At 44.3% G+C, this 19,109-nt stretch overlaps 1 protein-coding gene across 1 annotated transcript in view; it reads right to left on the bottom strand.

Moving 5' to 3' along the window:
• Positions 1-19,109, bottom strand: part of L3MBTL4 (L3MBTL histone methyl-lysine binding protein 4) — a 307,787-nt gene that overhangs the window by 160,040 nt on the left and 128,638 nt on the right. The window contains exon 12 of the mRNA XM_068562443.1: positions 14,633-14,747. Within this exon, the coding sequence (XP_068418544.1) occupies positions 14,633-14,747 (115 nt within the window). The remainder of the gene's footprint in view (positions 1-14,632; positions 14,748-19,109) is intronic.

Genomic DNA, 19,109 nt, shown 5'->3' with positions numbered 1-19,109 from the left:
CCCAGGCCCACATCACAGTGGCTCTGAATCAGGCTGGATTTCAGACCTGAGAGACGACAGCCCTTCCTGGGTGTGTGAGAGCTGCCCCGGGGAGGGGAGCTCCACGGAGGGGCCCCCATCGGCTCGGCCTCCACGCGCTGCCGGACGGAAAGAGCAAATAACAGACACGAAGGCCTCCGTTCAGAGAAGGCGCCTGTCGCAGGCTCCGAGCACCCCGAGTCTGACTCGCCCCTGGCTGGGCGAGTGTCCCCAGAGCACAGACCCTCACTGCCCTTTCGGTCCGCTCTGAACACCTGGTCAGAGACCACGGACATGGCAGGATCCCAAGAGCCGGGGAGTCCACCAGAGGACGGAGGAAGGGGCACAAAGGTGTTCAAATGTATAAATCTGCAGGTCCCACAAAGTCAGAATTCCACTGACCGAGTGGAATTGGGAACCACTGACCGAGTTGGGAACCACTGACCGAGTCCACCTGGTTATTTTTGCAAGGAAGGAAATAAAGGGTTAGAAGTTTAAATCATTTGTGCTAGATCGTAACTCATATTTTGGCGGTTCGGACAAGAATTTAAGGCTCCTGGCTTGCAGATCTGTGCTCTTTCCCTCTGCTACACTGCCCCGTAAGTAACTGCTATAATCTCAACTTCTATATGTTTATACACACAATCCTTCTTAATCAACCATCCCTAGCTTTAAAAGACAGCAGGAGTAGCCACGCATGTCAAAGTCGTCACACACCTGAAATGAACAGAATGAAGTCTGGGCGATCCCACCAGGCCACCGCGGGTGGATGTGGGAAGGAGCACGAGCTGGGAGTCAGAGACCCCACTCCTCTCCTCAGCCCCCTGCCCCGTGCTCCTCAGAATGGGAGCAGACGCCCCAGCTCATGATGGCCCGCGTGTCCACAATGTGGTACCGTCTTCACACAAGAGGACCCTCACCTCACACCCATCACTCACCTCCCTGACCCTGCCGACTGTCTAGCTGGCTGATGGAAGGGTAACCCCCGTGCTGGCCTTACAGAAACACACCCGTTAGTAACTGTGACTGAACACTTTTTTTGCCTCACTTGCTGAATTTAGAAGCTACCCCTAGAAGAAGAAGTGACTCCACCGTGTTGCTAAATTTTCCCTGGATGCCTGGCATTGCATACAATTTGGTCAGAGGAATTATATTAAAAAAGTCCCCTCCCATTCTGATGATTTTCGTTACAAAACAGGTCCACTGACGTGAAAAAGAGGACGATGACTTCAGAGAAAATGAGGGAGGGTGTTCTTGCCAATCTGGAAAACACAACGCACCCTGAAGAACACAAACTTGCAAAACCACGTTTCTTTTACTCAGCTCTATAATTCCTCAGGACATAAAGGCTTTTCATGTCCAGGACAACAGCCAAGTAAACCAGCAATAAGGAGAATGCAGGATGATTCCAGGGCACAGTGTCCTGAAGGAGAGGGTCAGGACTGCAGAAGGACAAGTGTCAGGCTATCAGCAGCTGTGTCCTCCTGCCCAATGCCTTCAACTGTTTGGTGCAGACAGAAATAATGGTGCAGAGAGACAATGTCTGTGAAGGAATGACGCCAGTCAAATTAGAAGCATTCTGAAGAACGCTCTAGGGCTGGTGAGACGCAGGAGAGGACAGCAGGCCGCTGGCCCGGCCTCGGCAGCTCTGACTGTGCGTCTGCAGCCTCGGCTCAAGGAGCTCCCGGACACGTGGGTCCCGGGAGCAGGGCATGGAGGAAAGGTCTGTGGTCGGGCTGCCGGGTGTGCAGGCACGGAGAGCTGTTAGCCCAAGAAGTGGCCGGTGTTCGGCCCTCTCTGATAATCACAGGGATCTCATGTGAAGTGAAACTCGCTCTTTTGCCAAGGAAAACAATTCTAATTTTTACTTTCTAGCTTAAAATGAATATCAAAGCATGGATGAAAAGTAATACATAAGCCAAAGGCTCTTAGTTACCCAATAATTCTGTATATTTTCAGTTCTGTAAGTTTGTCATTTGCAGTATTCATTCAATTGTAGGTTTGTGTATAAATTTTCAACTTCTTGATTCTTGGTTGCTTAACATGAAGAGTGAAATGGAAAACAAAACCCATAGTCTCCATACGGCTTCTTCTATAATGCAAATATATAGTGTTTATTTTACATGAAAAATGTTTGATTCTATCATCATTCCATGGAGTCCTTTACAGATATTATCTACTTATAAAATAAAATGGACAAGTATTTTTTAATCTTTCTAATACCAGGAAAGACAAATGAACGAAGCATCTCCAAGACGCTAATAGCACTAAGCTTGTCTTTAAAGCAACTGTGGAGTTGCCCTCACCTACCTCCAAGCCCTAAGTGTGAGAGAAGAAGTAGGTGCGGACAGGAGAAAGCATCTCTGGAGGAGGAATTTCTGCCTCCTCACATGGCATCCCGGTGCCCAGCTAGCGCTGCAGTGCCCTGCCCGACCTCCACCAAGGCTCCCAGAGGTGCCGGGTCACAGGGCCCGCTCTCCCTCCAAGCTTCGCCATTCCGGTCACCAGTGCACAACTATGTCCCAAAGGACTTTCCAAGTCCTGGCACAGTGCTCAGTATTCTGGTGATACCAAGTAAACCTTCATGCAGTGACAACAGAAACACTACCCCCTCAGAAGGGAAAACCTTCCCTCTCAAGTCGTATTCCCAGGCAGGCAGTCAATCACCCAAGGATCCCATCAATCAGGCCCTGTAGGGGGCCAAAGGAATAGGAGTATAATAATTGCATCCTGTCCCCTTTTCTCGAAGGCATTATGGTCTTCTGAAGAGGGTGACAACTCTGTCAGAGAAATCCTGAAAGGTGGACATCCATGTGCTGACGTCCACAAACCTGGCCAGATGTGACTCATAAACTGGAACAGGGTAAGGACCGGTTTCACCCACTGCCAAACCACTGGGTTATTCCATGACTTTTAGGAGTCAGTGTGCATTTGTTTTCAGTGCCAGTGACTTTGCCCAGAGATGTACCTTGTTCAGACACCATCTACCAGCATCTGTAATGGACAACTGAGACCACCTGGTCACAGGACACCTCGGCTGTGAACCGCGTGTGGCTACGGGGAGCAGGTAACCTGCACAGGGCACCAGAGACCAAGCTTTAGAACAAAGTGAGTGAATCCTGCCCTCAGCCCTCCAGAAGGCAGAGTATACAGGACGAGCACTTCAACAAGCAACATTTAAAACAGTAATATCATTAAGACTGTAAGTACATTCTGAAAGGTATTATTTTTCCCTGATAAGTCCATAATGTAAATCTGTAATTAGGGACTTCTAAAATAGCTAACTTTTTTTTTTTTTTTTTTAACACAATATGCTCTAATTGTCTATCAAGTCAATGAGTACTTAGGGACTCTTAAAACTGCTGATTACTTGCTTGCTGTATTGTGGAAGAACGAGTACTAAAGATTCCTTATGAAATTCTCCTTAAAACAGAATGAAATCGGAAATGTGCTGTTACCTGGCTAAGTTAACAATCTTCCATTTTTCCTTGGAAAGACATCTATCCATCATCATATTTATCATTCCATGTCTGGACTATAATTGCATTAACTCCTATTTTATAATCTAAGTGAATTTCCATCTCTGACAGAATAAAACTTTTCTAATTCCCAATTCGAAATTGGGTCCCAAATGTTTCTAATCCCAAAGGTCCCAAAGAGGGCTTTATTAATCATTTATTCCTTAATGTAGATGTAAGTCATTTATCTCACTTAACAGGATAAACAATGTGCCAGGCCATATGGTATGGTATTTACAATTCATTCTGTCGTATTTATACATCTGCTAGGTAATGAACTAAATGGAATAAAAATGAGCTATATCTTCTATCAAGTTATGTTCTGTTATGCTTAATGTTTAACAGTTAAATAAATTAGCAATGTTCTCAAGGTCCTTAATATAAGTTATAAAGGTTATAGATATTCTTGTAGTAGTTTGTACTACTATTAATATACACTTTAACTTCATAATAATGTTTTGTTTAATTTATTTTGTAATCAAGCATCATAATTACTTCCAAACATAAATCAAGCAGAAGCTAAAGAAAGAACGATGACAAGATTATTTAGACATGGAAGCCAGCTAGGAAATCTCCTTTTTCTGCCTGTCGACTTCCTATTCATGAAAGATTCTTTTGTTAGCTGTGGGGGATGTTTGGCCCACGTGTCCCCTACTAGGGCCTGAACAGACTAATTGCATAGCTACTACTCAAGACCTCACTCCATAAAGGTTGCAGGCGAGAGCCCAGGCTGGTCTCTCGAGATGCTTGTTGTTTTGGCATAAGTGATTAACCAACTCTTAGAGAGAGAAGTGGATAAACAGATAAATATTTATTGGAAGCCAGACACTGGGGAAATGCTGACAGACACTCCACTCATGAAGCTGACAGTCTCATGGGGACTAGTGACGGAAAGCAAGGAAACAGACAATTAGAGTAATTACGTATTGTGATATGCACAGAAGAGCAAAGGGAGCAGTGAGATGGAAAATCACAGTGACGTAACGTGGCCACGGGAGGCCTTGCTCAGACGGGATCATTCGAGATGAACTCTAATTTAGGGTGGGAAAGAGTCATATCTTACAAGAGCAGATGGACCGTTCCGGACAGAGAAGATGGCATATGCAAAGGCCCTGGGGTGGAAAGAATTTGCATTTAAGAAATGGAAAGAAAGGAGTGAGTGGAGCAGAGGGAGGTGAAAGGAAGACAAGGAGGTCAGAGGTGTGTGTGTTCACCTCACGTTCTCTCTCTCTTCCTGCATTTCCCCCTCTGGTCTCATCCCACCCCCTCTTCAGGCCGAATAAATGCTGAAGTGGGCATTTATTTATGAATAGGGAGCCCTCAGACAAGGCTGGGTGAGGGCCAGCTATCTGCCTCCTTTGGTATACTAAGGAGTGGCTGTGCATCACTAGGAAAAGATCCCACATGGCAGAAGGTGATGGTGTAGCAGTGGCCCGTGGCCAAGTTAATGAGCCCAAGGCTGTCCTTCTGCTTCAGCACAGCCTGTGTGGGATCGCAAGGGACCCAGAAGTTCATCTGTGCCTTAGTGAGGAGGCTCGGGGTCTCTGAAAGGGCTGGAGGGTAAGCAGAGGCCTGGGGTCAGGATACAAAAGCCACGTGAAGAGAGAGTTGAGGACTAGAGAAAACAGCCAGACCACACAACTTGGGGGCAGTATCTTGGGGCATGAACCCGGGGGGGGGGGGTGGTCCCCCAGGCCCAAGAAGGATTCCTCTTTATGGATCAGCGAGGCTCATCCAGCCTTTTCACTAGAAGCAGCTGCACACCCTGTGAGCTGCTGATTTTCACGAGCAACGTACTCTGACTGCAGACTCTCCAGGCATAAGGCTGTGATGCAATGTCACCTATTTCTATGTTTTGCCGCCCACTTCCCATCATGCCTCCTGCAACGCTGTTGATGCTGTAAAACAGAGGGTGCTGTCCGTTTCTGGAAACCCAGGCTCAGCACTGCCGGAGGCCTCTCCACGGCTGGAACCTCATACCGGCTGGGTCAGCCCCTCCTCGCATCTAAAGAGGGGTAAGGGGAGTGGAGCCTGACCTGATTATAAAGGTACACACTGTGGATTCAGCCAAGTCAGGAAGAACATTCCGACCAGGGCCAGAGGCCCACCTTTGTCTCTAACAAGGTGGGCAAACCACTGCGTCTCCAGGCCCTGAATGATGGCTGGGGGCTTGACGAGCTCAGAGGATTCTGGCAGGTTTATGTTCTACCTCCGCATCGTTGGTGCCTCCCAAGGATAAAGCGCTTTTTCTAGTTGGCTGGAACTTTCCGAGAATAAGAATCAAATCCTCTCTCCTACACCTGCTGGGTCCTGTACCCTTGCTGAGAGGGCGGTTTGTTCCTCTCAAGCTGGGACGGGGCATTCACGGCGCCAGCACAGAGGCCAGCCCAGTCTGCTGGGAGGGTCACCTGCCGGGAGATGCTCTCCCAGGAGGGCTGGTGGCCCTGTGTCACCCACATCCCCAACGGCTCCTGTCATGGCACATCGGTACTTTGTCATTTCAGGAAAAAACACTTTATACTTACGCTGGTGAGAAACGTCTATTGGTTACCACGTGGCACGTCCAAATGTGCATTTAATTTAAAAGATGATTCTTTTGTCTCCAGCTATATCTACTTTATTAGAGGCACTGGGACCTGTCATATTTCTATTGTATTATTTCTATTACTACTTTAAAATACGAACAAAACATTTCCATGCAATCGAATATTTCCTTCTGTTTAACTCTGATTTCTAAAAGAGTGTTTAAAACAAGGCCTGAAGGGGCAGGGGGGTGAAATAAGTATAGACAAATGACGTTTGTAAAATGTAGGAAGTCAGGAAAATGACAAACAGATGGGTCAAACATTCAGCGGCCCACTGTGCACAGCGGATGGGGTCGAGCCATCCTGGTCCACGGGGTGGGGTGGCGGGGGGAGGTCAGCTAGGGTCAGAGGGCCAGGCCAGGTGGCCGATTAGCACACTTGACTCTGGCCCCGTCACAGGCATTTTTCTGACACGCACCCACCACCTGCAAGAGCTGTGAACAGTCGGAGCACCAGAGGTGAGTGATACAAAGAGCCTGCCCCGCAGACCTCGTGGTCTCCGGGAGCCACCGTTCCCCCCTCAGCCTGTGTCTGCAGCCCGAGCCTGCCTGCTCGTGGCGGCAGGGTGAGCCTGCGATGGGGACCTGCCTGCCCAGGAGAGCTATTCTAGAAAGCGGGACGCAGGGCACAGAGGCGCAGAAGCACATCACACCAGTCGGTGCACAGTGACTGTGCCGAGAAACAAAGGCGGCTCTGGGGCCAAAGGGTGCAGGGGCCTTGTCTGCGAGGGGACACCTGAGCGAGCCGCAGGAGGTAGCATGCGGTGGCACCCAGCTGCAAGCCAAGGAACAGCAGTGGCTCAAGCGGAGACACACAGCTGGTGTGCTGCGGGCAGTGCCAGGGCCAGGCGATGCCAGCTACAAACCGGCAGCTGCCATCTACCTCGACGAGGATTAAACCATGAGCGGCTGCAGCTGCTGACCTTCAACACCCCCTGAAACGAGTTCAGGGTGAACTCTGTGCTTTGGGAAAAACTGGCACAACAGGTCTTCAGATAGTTGGATATTTTCAGGAGCCGATTTTATGAGCCCAATTCTTTTATCTCCTTGTGTCTAGAAAAGCACTAAAATCCTTCATGGTGACGTCTGCTCCTTGTCACTAGCAGTAACCTTCTGCAAAAAATATGTGCTTGGTTGCACGCCTCCCCCTTCACCAAAATCACATCTATACCGACCTTCCCCCTACATCTTTGGAACAGTTTCTCAGAGCTATCTGAAATGCTGTCTTCTGGGCTATACTCCCCATTTTGCCCCAAATAAAACTTAACTCACAACTCTCATGTTGTGCGTTATTTTTTCAGTTGAGAGCGAGCAGGGACAAGAGCGAAAACCCTGGCGGGAGCTTCCAGGGGCCTCCAGGTGAGGGCCCCCAGGTGAGGACACCAGGGCAGGAGAGCGGCAAGAAAAATGTCACTCTAACACAACAGAACAGAGGACAAAATCCTGCGGGATGACGAGGATGCAGAGACAATTCATCTCCCTGAGGACATCAGACAAAGCTTTGGAGAGGAGTTGACCCTTGACTGCAAAGAACTTCACCTTCTGCCCAAATGCTGCGGCATAAACCCTGGGCACAAGGAACGCAGAGCCCACCCAGAGGCCAAGAAGCCACCCCTGTAGACTAAGGAGAGAGGCAGGAGCAGACCGGAGGACAGAGGACAGGGCCACGGCCCACACTGGGGGTGAAGGAGCTGTAAGCTGTGCCGACCGACCGGGGAAGGCGCAGAGGAGAGCTGCTGACATGCGTCTCGTCAAACAACCAGAAAGCTACTGAACGATGGTGAGAATAACTTCATGTCTCTAGTGGTGTACATTTACGACTGCTATTGTGAGTTATAATAAGAAGTATATACTCAGTCTTCATCCCTGTCCTGGCACAGAGCTCCTGAAATCCTTGGAATTTCCTGTGTCTTCTGTGAACGGTAATGAGGTGACTTTTGGAAAGCATGGAAGGATGGGGGCCGGTGGCCAGGAGAACCAATCATCAGAGGTTTGGAACTTCCAGACTTCCAGCAGTCCAACCCCCCGAGCCCCGACCCCAGGGAGGGGAGAGGAGCTGGAAGTCAAGTTCAGTCACCAATGGCCGATGATTTAATCAGTCGTGCCTCCGTAATGAAGCCTCCACAAAAACCCCAAAGGATGGCAAGGTTGGCGAAACCCTGGAGACTGGGGGAGAGTGGGGCCTGGGGAGGGCAGGGGAGCTCCGACCCCTCCCCCAGACCTCACCCTGCACATCTCTTCCACAGGCTGTTCCTGAGTTAGATCCTTTTATGATGAACCAGTGACCTAGCGGGTAAACTGTTCCTCTGAGTTCTGTGAGCCGCTCTAGCAAATCAAACCTAAGGAGAGGGTGGTGGGAGCCTCCAGATCTACAGCCAGTCCCCCGGAAGCACAGGTGACCACCTGGACTTGTGACTGGTGTGTGAACTGGGGATGGGGATGGGGGGGCAGTCATGTAGGACTGAGCCCTAACCTCCAGTAAACAGTGTTAGACTTGAGCTGAACTGTGGGACACCCGGCTGGTGTCGGAGAATTGCTTGGTGTGGGTGAAAAACCCATACGCACATTGGAACTGGGTGCAAAACATATTCAGATTTTTATTTTAAAGAACAGCAACGTCCTTTCATTCTTAGTTTCATGCGGCTTATGGGGCCTGCTTTTCTTAAGTCTAAGTCAGTCATTCTAAATTTTTCAAACTGTCCTACATGTCATTCCAAATTCGCTCAGAGATCAGCAGCCCCTTTACGGACAGTGCAATTATAACAAAGAACCATACTGGTTGTTTAAGTTTTAGGAAGTAAAGTCAACTCCCAATTTTCTGGATCAGTGAAGAGAAACGGCGGCCTAGGAAGCAAATGTGCCTGCGCTCTTCACCCGGCCCCACTCCTTCGTGTGGGGTCACTGAGCCCAGACAACCAGCAGCAGGCATTACGGTGGTCAAGGCATTTCATCTCCCAAGCCTGCGAGTCCCAGAGGTGAAGTAACTCGCCCAAAGGCACAGGCAGTCAGAGCAGAATGGAAATGTAAACCCAAGTTTTTCTAACTCTGAAGTCTATCATCTTGCTTCTCAAGCTCGGTTAATTTCCAAAGAAAAAAACATCGGGCATCCCATTGCCTGGTGGATTTGTGGGTAAATGATTAATAATATAATAAAAGAAATGAGTTCTATTTAAACAAATTTAGCATTGAACGTGACCGGGATTACAGTTTCCAAACGCTATGACTAAAAAGACTGCCAAAAGGCAAGGCTGTAGCTGCCTGAAGTTGGGCTTTTGGTTCTGATATTTTTGTATCTTTTTAAGGACATTCAGGGAATGCAAAGCGCAACAGAAAGATCCTGACACCTTAGTGCTAAATCTTAAGTATTTAATTTTGATTCTACTTGTAGAAAAAGTCCACCATGCAGGATTATATGTCAGATAAAACAGGAAAATTATGCCCACGTGGCCTAAGAAAAGGAGATCTCAATCCGGCAGTGGACACAAGGTGAAGTGCCGGTTAGCACCTGGCTGGTAACAGAGGCTAAGAGGAAGTCATCGTCAACTGATCCTACAAGCTGGCACTCTTCCCAGCTGAATGGGGACATTCAAGTTTCACTCTCAAGAGGCTTTTCACAGTTACCTTTTCAAGAACTTACATTTGTCCTTTGTGATTGAATATTATGAATTATTAAATATCATGGTCTTGGCCAAAATACACTGCACAAACTTCTCTACAGAAGCATGGGGCTATACAGCATGTACTACATCTTGGCTCAGTTTCTGCAGTGAGTATAAATCTGTTGATTGAATGACATTAGAAATAGATACAAACTCATTTAGAAAAACAAACTTTTAATTAAGTCTAATAAAATGTGCATGAGAACCCAACAAATTCTAATTGTGCTTGTTACTTGTGGCATTTCCATCTTTAGAGCCACGGCTCTCCCTCCACTGGCCCAAGTCCCCTGTGCTCTTCTGAACCCAGGTCAACACCATTCTAAAAGCCTCGGTAGACTAGCCCTGTGTCATTCTGCTCTGTCTTCAAAAGCACATTAGCTATCTACACCTAGTGTTGCTCGTCCATAGGCAGCTATGCGATTTTACTCTATTTCATCCCCTTCTAAACTGCACATCCCTCAGACATAAATTGGGAGGTCGCTGAAGAAAGAAAAAACTCATCTATTATATTTTTATATACTTGATTCCTTTGTTTCCAAGGCATTTATCATAATTCTGAGCTACAAATCTGCTGAAAAAGGGTCAAAGGAAAATATTCATAAAGAAAAATGGATGAGAAGAATCGATTTAAAAACTGTCTACCTCGGGGCTTCCCTGGTGGCACAGTGGTTGAGAATCTGCCTGTTAATGCAGGGGACACGGGTTCAAGCCCTGGTCTGGGGAGATCCCCCATGCCGCGGAGCAACTAGGCCCGTGAGCCACAACTACTGAGCCTGTGCTCCGCAACAAGAGAGGCCACGATAGTGAGAGGCCCACGCACCGCGATGAAGAGTGGCCCCCGCTTGCCACAACTGGAGAAAGCCCTAGCACAGAAACGAAGACCCAACATGGCAATCAATCAATCAATCAATAAATCTTAAAAACAAACAAACAAAAAAACTGTCTACCTCATATTTTCTTTGATTGCTCTTGTTTTCACAGAACACCCCTTGTAGACAACCTGCTGTGCTATCTTTTGTGAAAATTCACTAGAGTATATCAATAAAACAGGTAAAGTTCAAGTCAGGTTCTGCCTCCACAAAATGATAGGGTAGATTGCATGATCGCTAAGCCTTTTTCCAGGGACTTCCCTCATGGCGCAGTGGTTAAGAATCCACCTGCCAATGCAGGGGACATGGGTTCGAGCCCTGGTCTGGGAAGATCCTACATGCCGCGGAGCGACTAAGCCTGTGCGTCACAACTACAGAGACTGCGCTCTAGAGCCCATGAGCCACAACTACTGAGCCTGCGTGCCACAACTACTGAGGCTGCGTGCCACAACTGCTGAAGCCTGCGTACCTGAAGCCTATGCTCCGCAACGGGCGAGGCCGCCGCGGTGAGAGGCATGCGCACCGTGGCAGGGAGTGAGCAACTGGAGGGAGACTGCGCGCAGCAGCGAGGACCCAATGCAGCCAAAATTAAATAAGTTAAAATAAAAATTAAACCTTTTTCCAAGCCCTAAACGTTTAGTAGTCTTTGCAATGTTTGATTAATAAAGCTGTCATATTATATATAATAAAGCACTGAATGCAATTGTTGAATCACATAAATATCACAGAAGTAAAACAACATCTGAAAGTTAAAATATCTGAAAATACCTTAAAATATCTGAAAATTAATGTTGGTAAGATGACTTTATCTGTTCACATGTGATACAATGCTCTGTGTGGTTTTATAGATCTACTTACAGAATGTATTGGGTTGGCCGAAAATTTGGTTCCGATTTTTAGTAAGATGTTACCAAAAACCCGAACGAACTTTTTGGCCAACCCAATAACTACTTTGATCTGATTATCAAAGATATTGGACATACAAATTTGGTTTGAATTGTATGAGTAAATAAGATCAACGCTTTGACTTAAAATAGCATGGGCAGTAAAAGATGATTTGACGTGGCTGTTTGTACAAATACACCCACAAGAGACGGGACAGGAGTGAAGAGGCTACACGTGGTCCGCACTGCGGAGCAAGTGCTCCTGCCAGCTCCTCACCACGCAGGCATCTGACACCGACTGCAGGGTGTGACTTTCTGTAAACAAAGTTAAGAGAGCAGAGTACAGTTGACGTATTGTCTTCAGAATCTTATGAGGCCAACGTTCAAGGCACTGTGAGTAATTCTGTTTAGTATAAAGGAAGTAATTCTGTTCTTGGTGGAAAACGGTGGAAGGGTAAGGCACGAGGTGAGCAGAGGACAGATTGCGACAGGCCTGGTACATGTGAAGGAGTCTCAAGTCTAAAGATACTGCTAAGAGGTTAGATTTGGGTTTTACACAGACTATTACAGCAAAGAAACGAGACAAGATAGTTAGGAAGCTGTTGCAACATCAATGCTAGACCGTCAAATTTTGTTTTGCTGGAGGACCTAGACAAACCATTTGTCTTTACTTTCCAGTGGAAAAAGATTCTGTGATAAATAAGTAGGCAAATACATACTGGAGTAGGATTGTGTGTGTGTGTGTGTATTTTTGCTTTAACGATGGGGCCATGGATGATATATATTGAACCGCATTATGAACATGTCTTAAAGTCTAGGTATTTAAAAATTAATAAGACTAATGATACAGATATGAATAATTACAAAAAATAGGGTTAAACAAGTAACCTATAATAAACTGTATTAATAATAATTAATCCAAACAAACACATTTATAACCAAAAAGCAAGCACAGCAGTAATATAATATCATGACCAACCGAAGGCATCCAATTCCCCCAAATAATAGGGATTCCAATTACTTAAGCGCACATACTCAAAACAGGAGTCTTATAATATTGCCAGGAATACATGAAAGCCTAACTTAAGAGAAAACTAAATTTAAATATTTGGAAAACTCTAGTCACCTATTCATTTTAGCACAATTTCGAATTTTGTAATCCTTAATAATTCACATAGTTTTAGGTAAAAATGAAAATCTGTAGAATGTTACATCATTTTCTGAGAGCAGCTAACACTAATTGAGCACATCCTGTGGGCCAGGCAGTTTTTGAGGTGTTATGCACGAATTTATCTCATTTCATCATTACAGATTATGAGACTGACACACTAATATCACCTCCATTTTCTAGATGAGGAAACAGGCACAGATCACACAGCTAAGCAAAGCAGTGATACTGAGATTCGCATCTCAGCATTCTGACTCCAGATTTCACACGCTCAACTACTAGGCAATCCTGCCTCTAGAACCTGAATTTTTAGATTGGGAGGATCAGTGTGACTCACTAACTAGCAAATTGCAGACCATATTCTGCAAACCATTTGTACCTATGATGAGAACTCAAATGCAATGGTACTGGGAAGGGGAAGAAGGGGTCAGAGATGGGTCCTGAGAAATTAAGAAAGAGAACCATCAAGACTTGATGACTGGCTGTATGTGTGGGGTGAGGGAGGGGTAGGGAGGGAGCAGAGTCTAGAATGACTGCATGGGAAGCAGCAACTTTGGAATCAAGTAGCAACTACGGTAGAAAGACAAGCTTCTGGCTTGGGATGGAGCTGAGGTTCGATCCATAGACTTTGTGAAGCTTCTGAGACATTTGGGTCGAGAAGCCAGGTAGGCAGCCTGACCAAGGACCAGGCAATGGGTGAGGCGGAGTGAAGGTAGCTGTCTCTGTACCTGAAATGCTGATCTGGGCCCACCTCCCTTGAAATCCCTACTTCAGAAGCTTACTGGGATGAGGGACAGAATGTGCGTGCTGGTGGGTGGGGGGTGGTTCACATCAACCGAGAGACACCTCCCTGGCAAGATGGGATGCAAGATCAGGGAGAACAGAAAGTGGGCTCAGCAAAAATCACAAAGCAAATATGCTAACCCTTCCCCCCTCCGTGGAACTGACCTTGTTCTCCCTGTTTTACATTCTCTGTATGCGGACTCTGCACTTGCTAATGCACTGCAAGTTACATGAGGACCTGCACCTCATCCATGTGTAGCTTTTGAAGAATCTAGCACAATGTCAAAATGTTTGTCAAGTTATTAAGTCAGTAATTCTCCTTATTTCTAAAAGAAGTTAAGGAATTCTTTCAAAGACGCAGTTAATCCTTTTAGATCTAAGGTTCAAGCATCACTGGGCTGGTTCATCCTCATTAACAGGATAGAAGGCTACCTTCACCCCAAGAAACCAAAGGGAGGACAACAGAAGCAGTGGGGGAACAAAGCAAACATAAGGATGGAGAGGGCTCGCAAAATGTCTGAAGCTAGTTATTAGTCATGTCAGCCTAATCTGATCAGAGGAATCCTGCAGACGAAAGAATAAAATATTTTGGTTCGAGGTTTATTAGAATTTAGAATGGTTAATTACCTCCTTAACTTTAAGTACCTAGAAAGGCAGAAATAATGAAGATACCGATATAACAGAAGGTTGTCTTTTTTCCAATTTTTACAACTAAAATTTTTTTAATTGCTGAAATTTAAAATACTTCTGTTCTTCTAAAACTTTCTGAAACCTACTCTATAAAACAAAATCAATTAAGATAAGATGTTTAAGAAAACAAAAAGTACTTCAGCTAAAAGCAAAGGCCAAAATTAGATGGATTTAGACCTGGCTCAGTTTTCCAAACTAAAATGTGGAAAACAAAGATTCTGCCAGACAACATTATCAAAATAATTCCTTAATGTTGATAACTCTCCATTTATGTAGAGCATGTCTTTTGAGGCTTAATTGTGAATAACTGGCTTTCAGTGTAGCTATAGTGCTGATTAATCAATTCACCTATGTGATATCGAGCTTTAAAATACTTATAATGACATGAAATAAACAGCATTAAGATAGGCTCCAGGCTAAGTATTTAAAAAGCAACAACACAAAGAGCAAGATACTCACGATGCGGCACTTCCAGGGGATGACCTGTGACGTCACACCATCCGACTGGGTGAATGTCAGGGCTGTCTGTATCCATCCAGTAGTCATATTTGTGGTCCCAGCCATCAAAATGGACCTGTTGGAAATGAGAACTTAGTAATCAGTATATCACTATGCCTGTGTGAAAATATTAGAGAACATACCTCTGAAATTGAGATTAAAATTGTTGTAATCTCACATTACAGCTGAAACAATAATGAAACTGTGCTATGAAACAGCTTTCTAATCTAACCACCAAAGGCTGTTATACCAATTTTTCCAAAAAATTTAAAAAGTTGTTACATTAAAAAATCTGTCGGGACTTCCCTGGTGGCACAGTGGTTAAGAATCCACCTGCCAATGCAGGGGACACGGGTTCGATCCCTGGTCCAGGAAGATCCCACATGCCGTGGAGCGACTAAGCCTGTGCACCACAACTACTGAGCCCACGGGCCACAACTACTGAAGCCCATGTGCCTAGAGCCTGTGCTCCACAACAAGAGAAGCCACTGCAATGAGAGGCCTGCACACCACAACAAAGAGTAGGCCCCGCTTGCTGCAACTAGAGAAAGCCCGCGTGCAGCAACGAGGACCCAACACAGCCAAAAATAAATAAATAAATTTATAAAAATAAAAAAATAAAAATAAAAGTAAAAAATCTGTCAAGGATTAATTAGAATTTGAAAGGATAGGACGAATCTGTTTTCCCATCTAAGATATTCTATGATGTTGTTGAGAGAACACTTCCTGTTCTGCAGCCACTGCAAGAACAATGTCAGCATCCTCAACAATGAGAGTCACCATCTGACACCAGTATAAACCTTACACTGACAGGAAATATATGGAGTAGAGTAAGTAGAGTACAAGGAAGCAATAAATGTCAAAATCCTGACAAATGAGAGATGGGGCCATTGAACCAAAAGAGGCAAAGAAAGCAGATAATATGTGCTGCTAAGGTAGAAGGATTAAGAGCTATCTTAACAGCTATTAAAGGATGAAGTGTAAGTTGTCAGGAAACCTGAGGACACGACAAGGTAGAGCCTGGTCCAGCAAGCCTACTGGTTATCACTGTTTCACATCTCACCTACAAAACACACACACACACACAGACACACACACACACACACACTTCACATATATACAAACAAGTCTGAGAATAATTAAAATAAAACCCAATTTCTGAAACAAAAAGCAACTATTTCTGAAACTTATCACACTCCATGTTCTACAAGTTTCATAACTTGAAAGAATCAAATTTATTTGTGAAGGCAAAAAAAAAAAAAAGAATGGCAGTATTTCATTGTTAAATAACTTTACTTATTCTCTCATGTATTTTCTGTTTCTATCAATTAAATGGAGAATCTATCCTTCTCAGTGCAAAAAAAAAATTCCTCATTAATTCATACTTTGAATGAAAAGAGCAAGATGTATAGCGTTACAATAAACTGAGATGTAAGTATTATTACCCACCCCCCACCAAAAGCAAGGTAAAATTGTATGGAGTAAGTGCCAAATAAAATCCCAACATTTTTTTCTCAAGATCCGTCTTTCCAAGTAAGTGGTTCTCAAAGTGTGGTTCCCAGACCAGCAGCAACAGTTATCACCCGGACAATGCAAATTGTCAGGCCCCAATCCAATCTTACTGAATGAGAAACACTGAAGGATGGGGCCTCAGGGTCTCTGTGTAAACGAGTCCTCCAGATGCATCTGATGCAAGCTTAAGTTTGAGAACCAGTAATCTTAGGAACAACGTTAAAAACGATACTTCTACCACACTGAGGCTTCTGCACATGACAGAGTAACAACTATAAAACTGGACAACATATATGAAGTGGTGATTTCAGACACTGGACAACAGGCAGCACAGAAATGTGATCCCTAAGTGCACCAAGATGAGCCCCAAATGTCAGCCTGGAGACCATTTCCTCCCAGCAGCACAGGGAGGAGAAACATAAAAAAGGAGTTGGGCTGTGCTGAGGAGACAAAGATTACAGTTCAGAGCTGAGGAAGCAGCTGGAAATTGGAGGACGAAGACTGGAGAGGACAGAGCTCCAGGAAGGGGACCCCAGAAGTCTAGGTGGGCTGCTCACAGGACCTTGGCCAAGGGCTGGACTGCACATGTGCAAGGTGAGTCTTGGTGAAGCCAAGCAGAGAGCAGCTCATACAGAGCTGAGAGTGAGACAAAGACACTAGAGGACACACATCACTGGGAGAGTAGAGAGACCAGAGTGGAGAGAGCTCAATAATACCATGAGAATTTGACCGAGACACCGAAAAGTCCACAGTGTCGGAGTCAGAACCACGGCCTACATAAGGGCTACTCTAGACCAGCCCTAAAAAAGGCTAAAATTAAGCCTCAACAAGATTAAGAAACTACCAATAATTAACTGTCTGATAAAACAAACTACCCTTTTTAAAGGAAGACAAATACTCCCAACTCTGTACACTGTATCATTCATAATGTCCAACGTAGAATAAAAATTTATTAGACATGCAAATAATCAGGTGAATGTGAGCTATACTCATTTTTTTTTTTTTTAAAGCAGTCAATAGAAGGAGACCCTGAGTTGACCCAGATGTTGTAACTAGCAGACAACATCTATTTGTTGTTGGGACTTTAGCTATCAAAATAGGTTCAAGGGTTTAAAGGAAAAATGGTCTTGATGAGGGAACAGATAGGGAATCTGGGCAGTCAAATGGAAACTGTAAAAGAGAAACAAATGGAAATTCTACAACTGAAAAGCAAAATAAAAAAGTTTCTGGATGGGCTTAACAGACTGTAGGTGGCAGGATAAAAAGGTGAGTGAACATGAAAACAGATTCACAGAAATTATTAATCTCAAGTATACACAATAAAAGATTTTTAAAAATGAAAAGAGGCCAAGTACTTATGAGATAATATCAACTGGTCTAACATACATGTATTGGTATTTGGGGTCCAGAAGGAGAGGTGAACATGAAGCATAAATAACGGCCAAACAAGACAAAAGTTGAAAGAATAATGTCAAAAAATCTCTCTATTTTGTCCCCAAATGCCAATTTATAAGCTTAAGAAGAACAGCAAAACCTAAGCAAAATAAATAGAAAGGAAAAAAAAAAAAACTAGGCAAATCATAGTCAAACTACTGAAAATGAAAGACAAAGGAAAAAATCTTGAAAGCAGTCAGAGAAGCACAACAAATTACATACAGAGGAACCATGACAGGAGTGTCAGCCAACCTCTCATCAGAGACAGCAGAGGCACGGAGACAATGAAATGACACAGTCAAAGCACTGAGAGGAAAAAAACTGTCAACCTAAGATTTTAAATTTTATAAAAATATCCTTCAAAAAGGAGTAAAATAAAGGAATTTCATTTTACTGAAAAAACTGAAAAAGTAATCACCTACGGATTTGCACTACAAGAAATATTGCAGGAAGTGTTTCAGCCTGAAAGTAAATATTACCAGGTGGAACAACAATTTTGGGAAAAAAATGAACAAAGTAGGAAAATCCATTCTATCTGAGCTCTACACTTACTGTAACGCCACAGTCTTAAGACAGTGTTGTTCTGGCATAAGGATAGACAAATATATCTTTGGAACAGAATAGTGTACATACATTGACATATATATACAGTCAATTGCTCTTCAACAAGCACAGCAAGGGCATTCAATAAGGAAAGGCCAGTCTTTTCAACAAATGGTACTAGACCCACTGGATATCCACGAGTGAAAACAAAATGAACCCGCTGACAACTACCTCACATCCCACGTACAAATTAGTCTGAAATGGATTATAGACCTAAACATAAAAGCTAAAACTATCAAACTCAGGAAGAAACTTAAGATAAAATCTTTATAATAGTAAGATAGTCAAGAATTTCTTAACATAAAAACAGCATTACCCATAAATGAATAAACTGATAAATTCAATTGTCATCATAATAAAAAGCTTAAGTTCTTCAAAATCATCATTAATAAAAAGGAAAACTAAGCCATAGGCATTTGTAATACATTTACCGTAGAAAAGACTTAACAACCCAATAAATAATGGGTAAAAGACTTGAAGCTTCTTGGAAAAAAAGAAGGTTCATGAATGGTCAATAAGCAGATTAAAAAATCCTCAACATCCTTATTCATAAGAGAAACCAAAATGACCAGCTATTACACACCATAAATTAAATGACTGACACCACCAATTACTGGCAAGGCTGTGGAGCTCCCAGAACATTCACACAATGTCAGCGGGGCGGTAAAATTGTACAATCACTTTAGGAAATGGTTTACTAACGTTAAATTGTAAATCTAAGTAAGTGCCTACTCTGCGATGCCTGGAAATTCCACCCAAAACAGATGAAAATACAACGCCGTGTGAACAAGTGTTCCTTGCGGTTTCATTCAGAACAGCCAAAAGCTGGAAACAACCTAAATGCCCAACCCCAGGTGTATATCCATTCACAAGCAAGTGTGGTATATGC

This window comes from Eschrichtius robustus, chromosome 14, assembly GCF_028021215.1.
Source record: "Eschrichtius robustus isolate mEscRob2 chromosome 14, mEscRob2.pri, whole genome shotgun sequence".
Taxonomy (NCBI): Eukaryota; Metazoa; Chordata; class Mammalia; order Artiodactyla; family Eschrichtiidae; genus Eschrichtius; species Eschrichtius robustus.
This window is presented reverse-complemented; position numbering and strand designations above follow the sequence as displayed.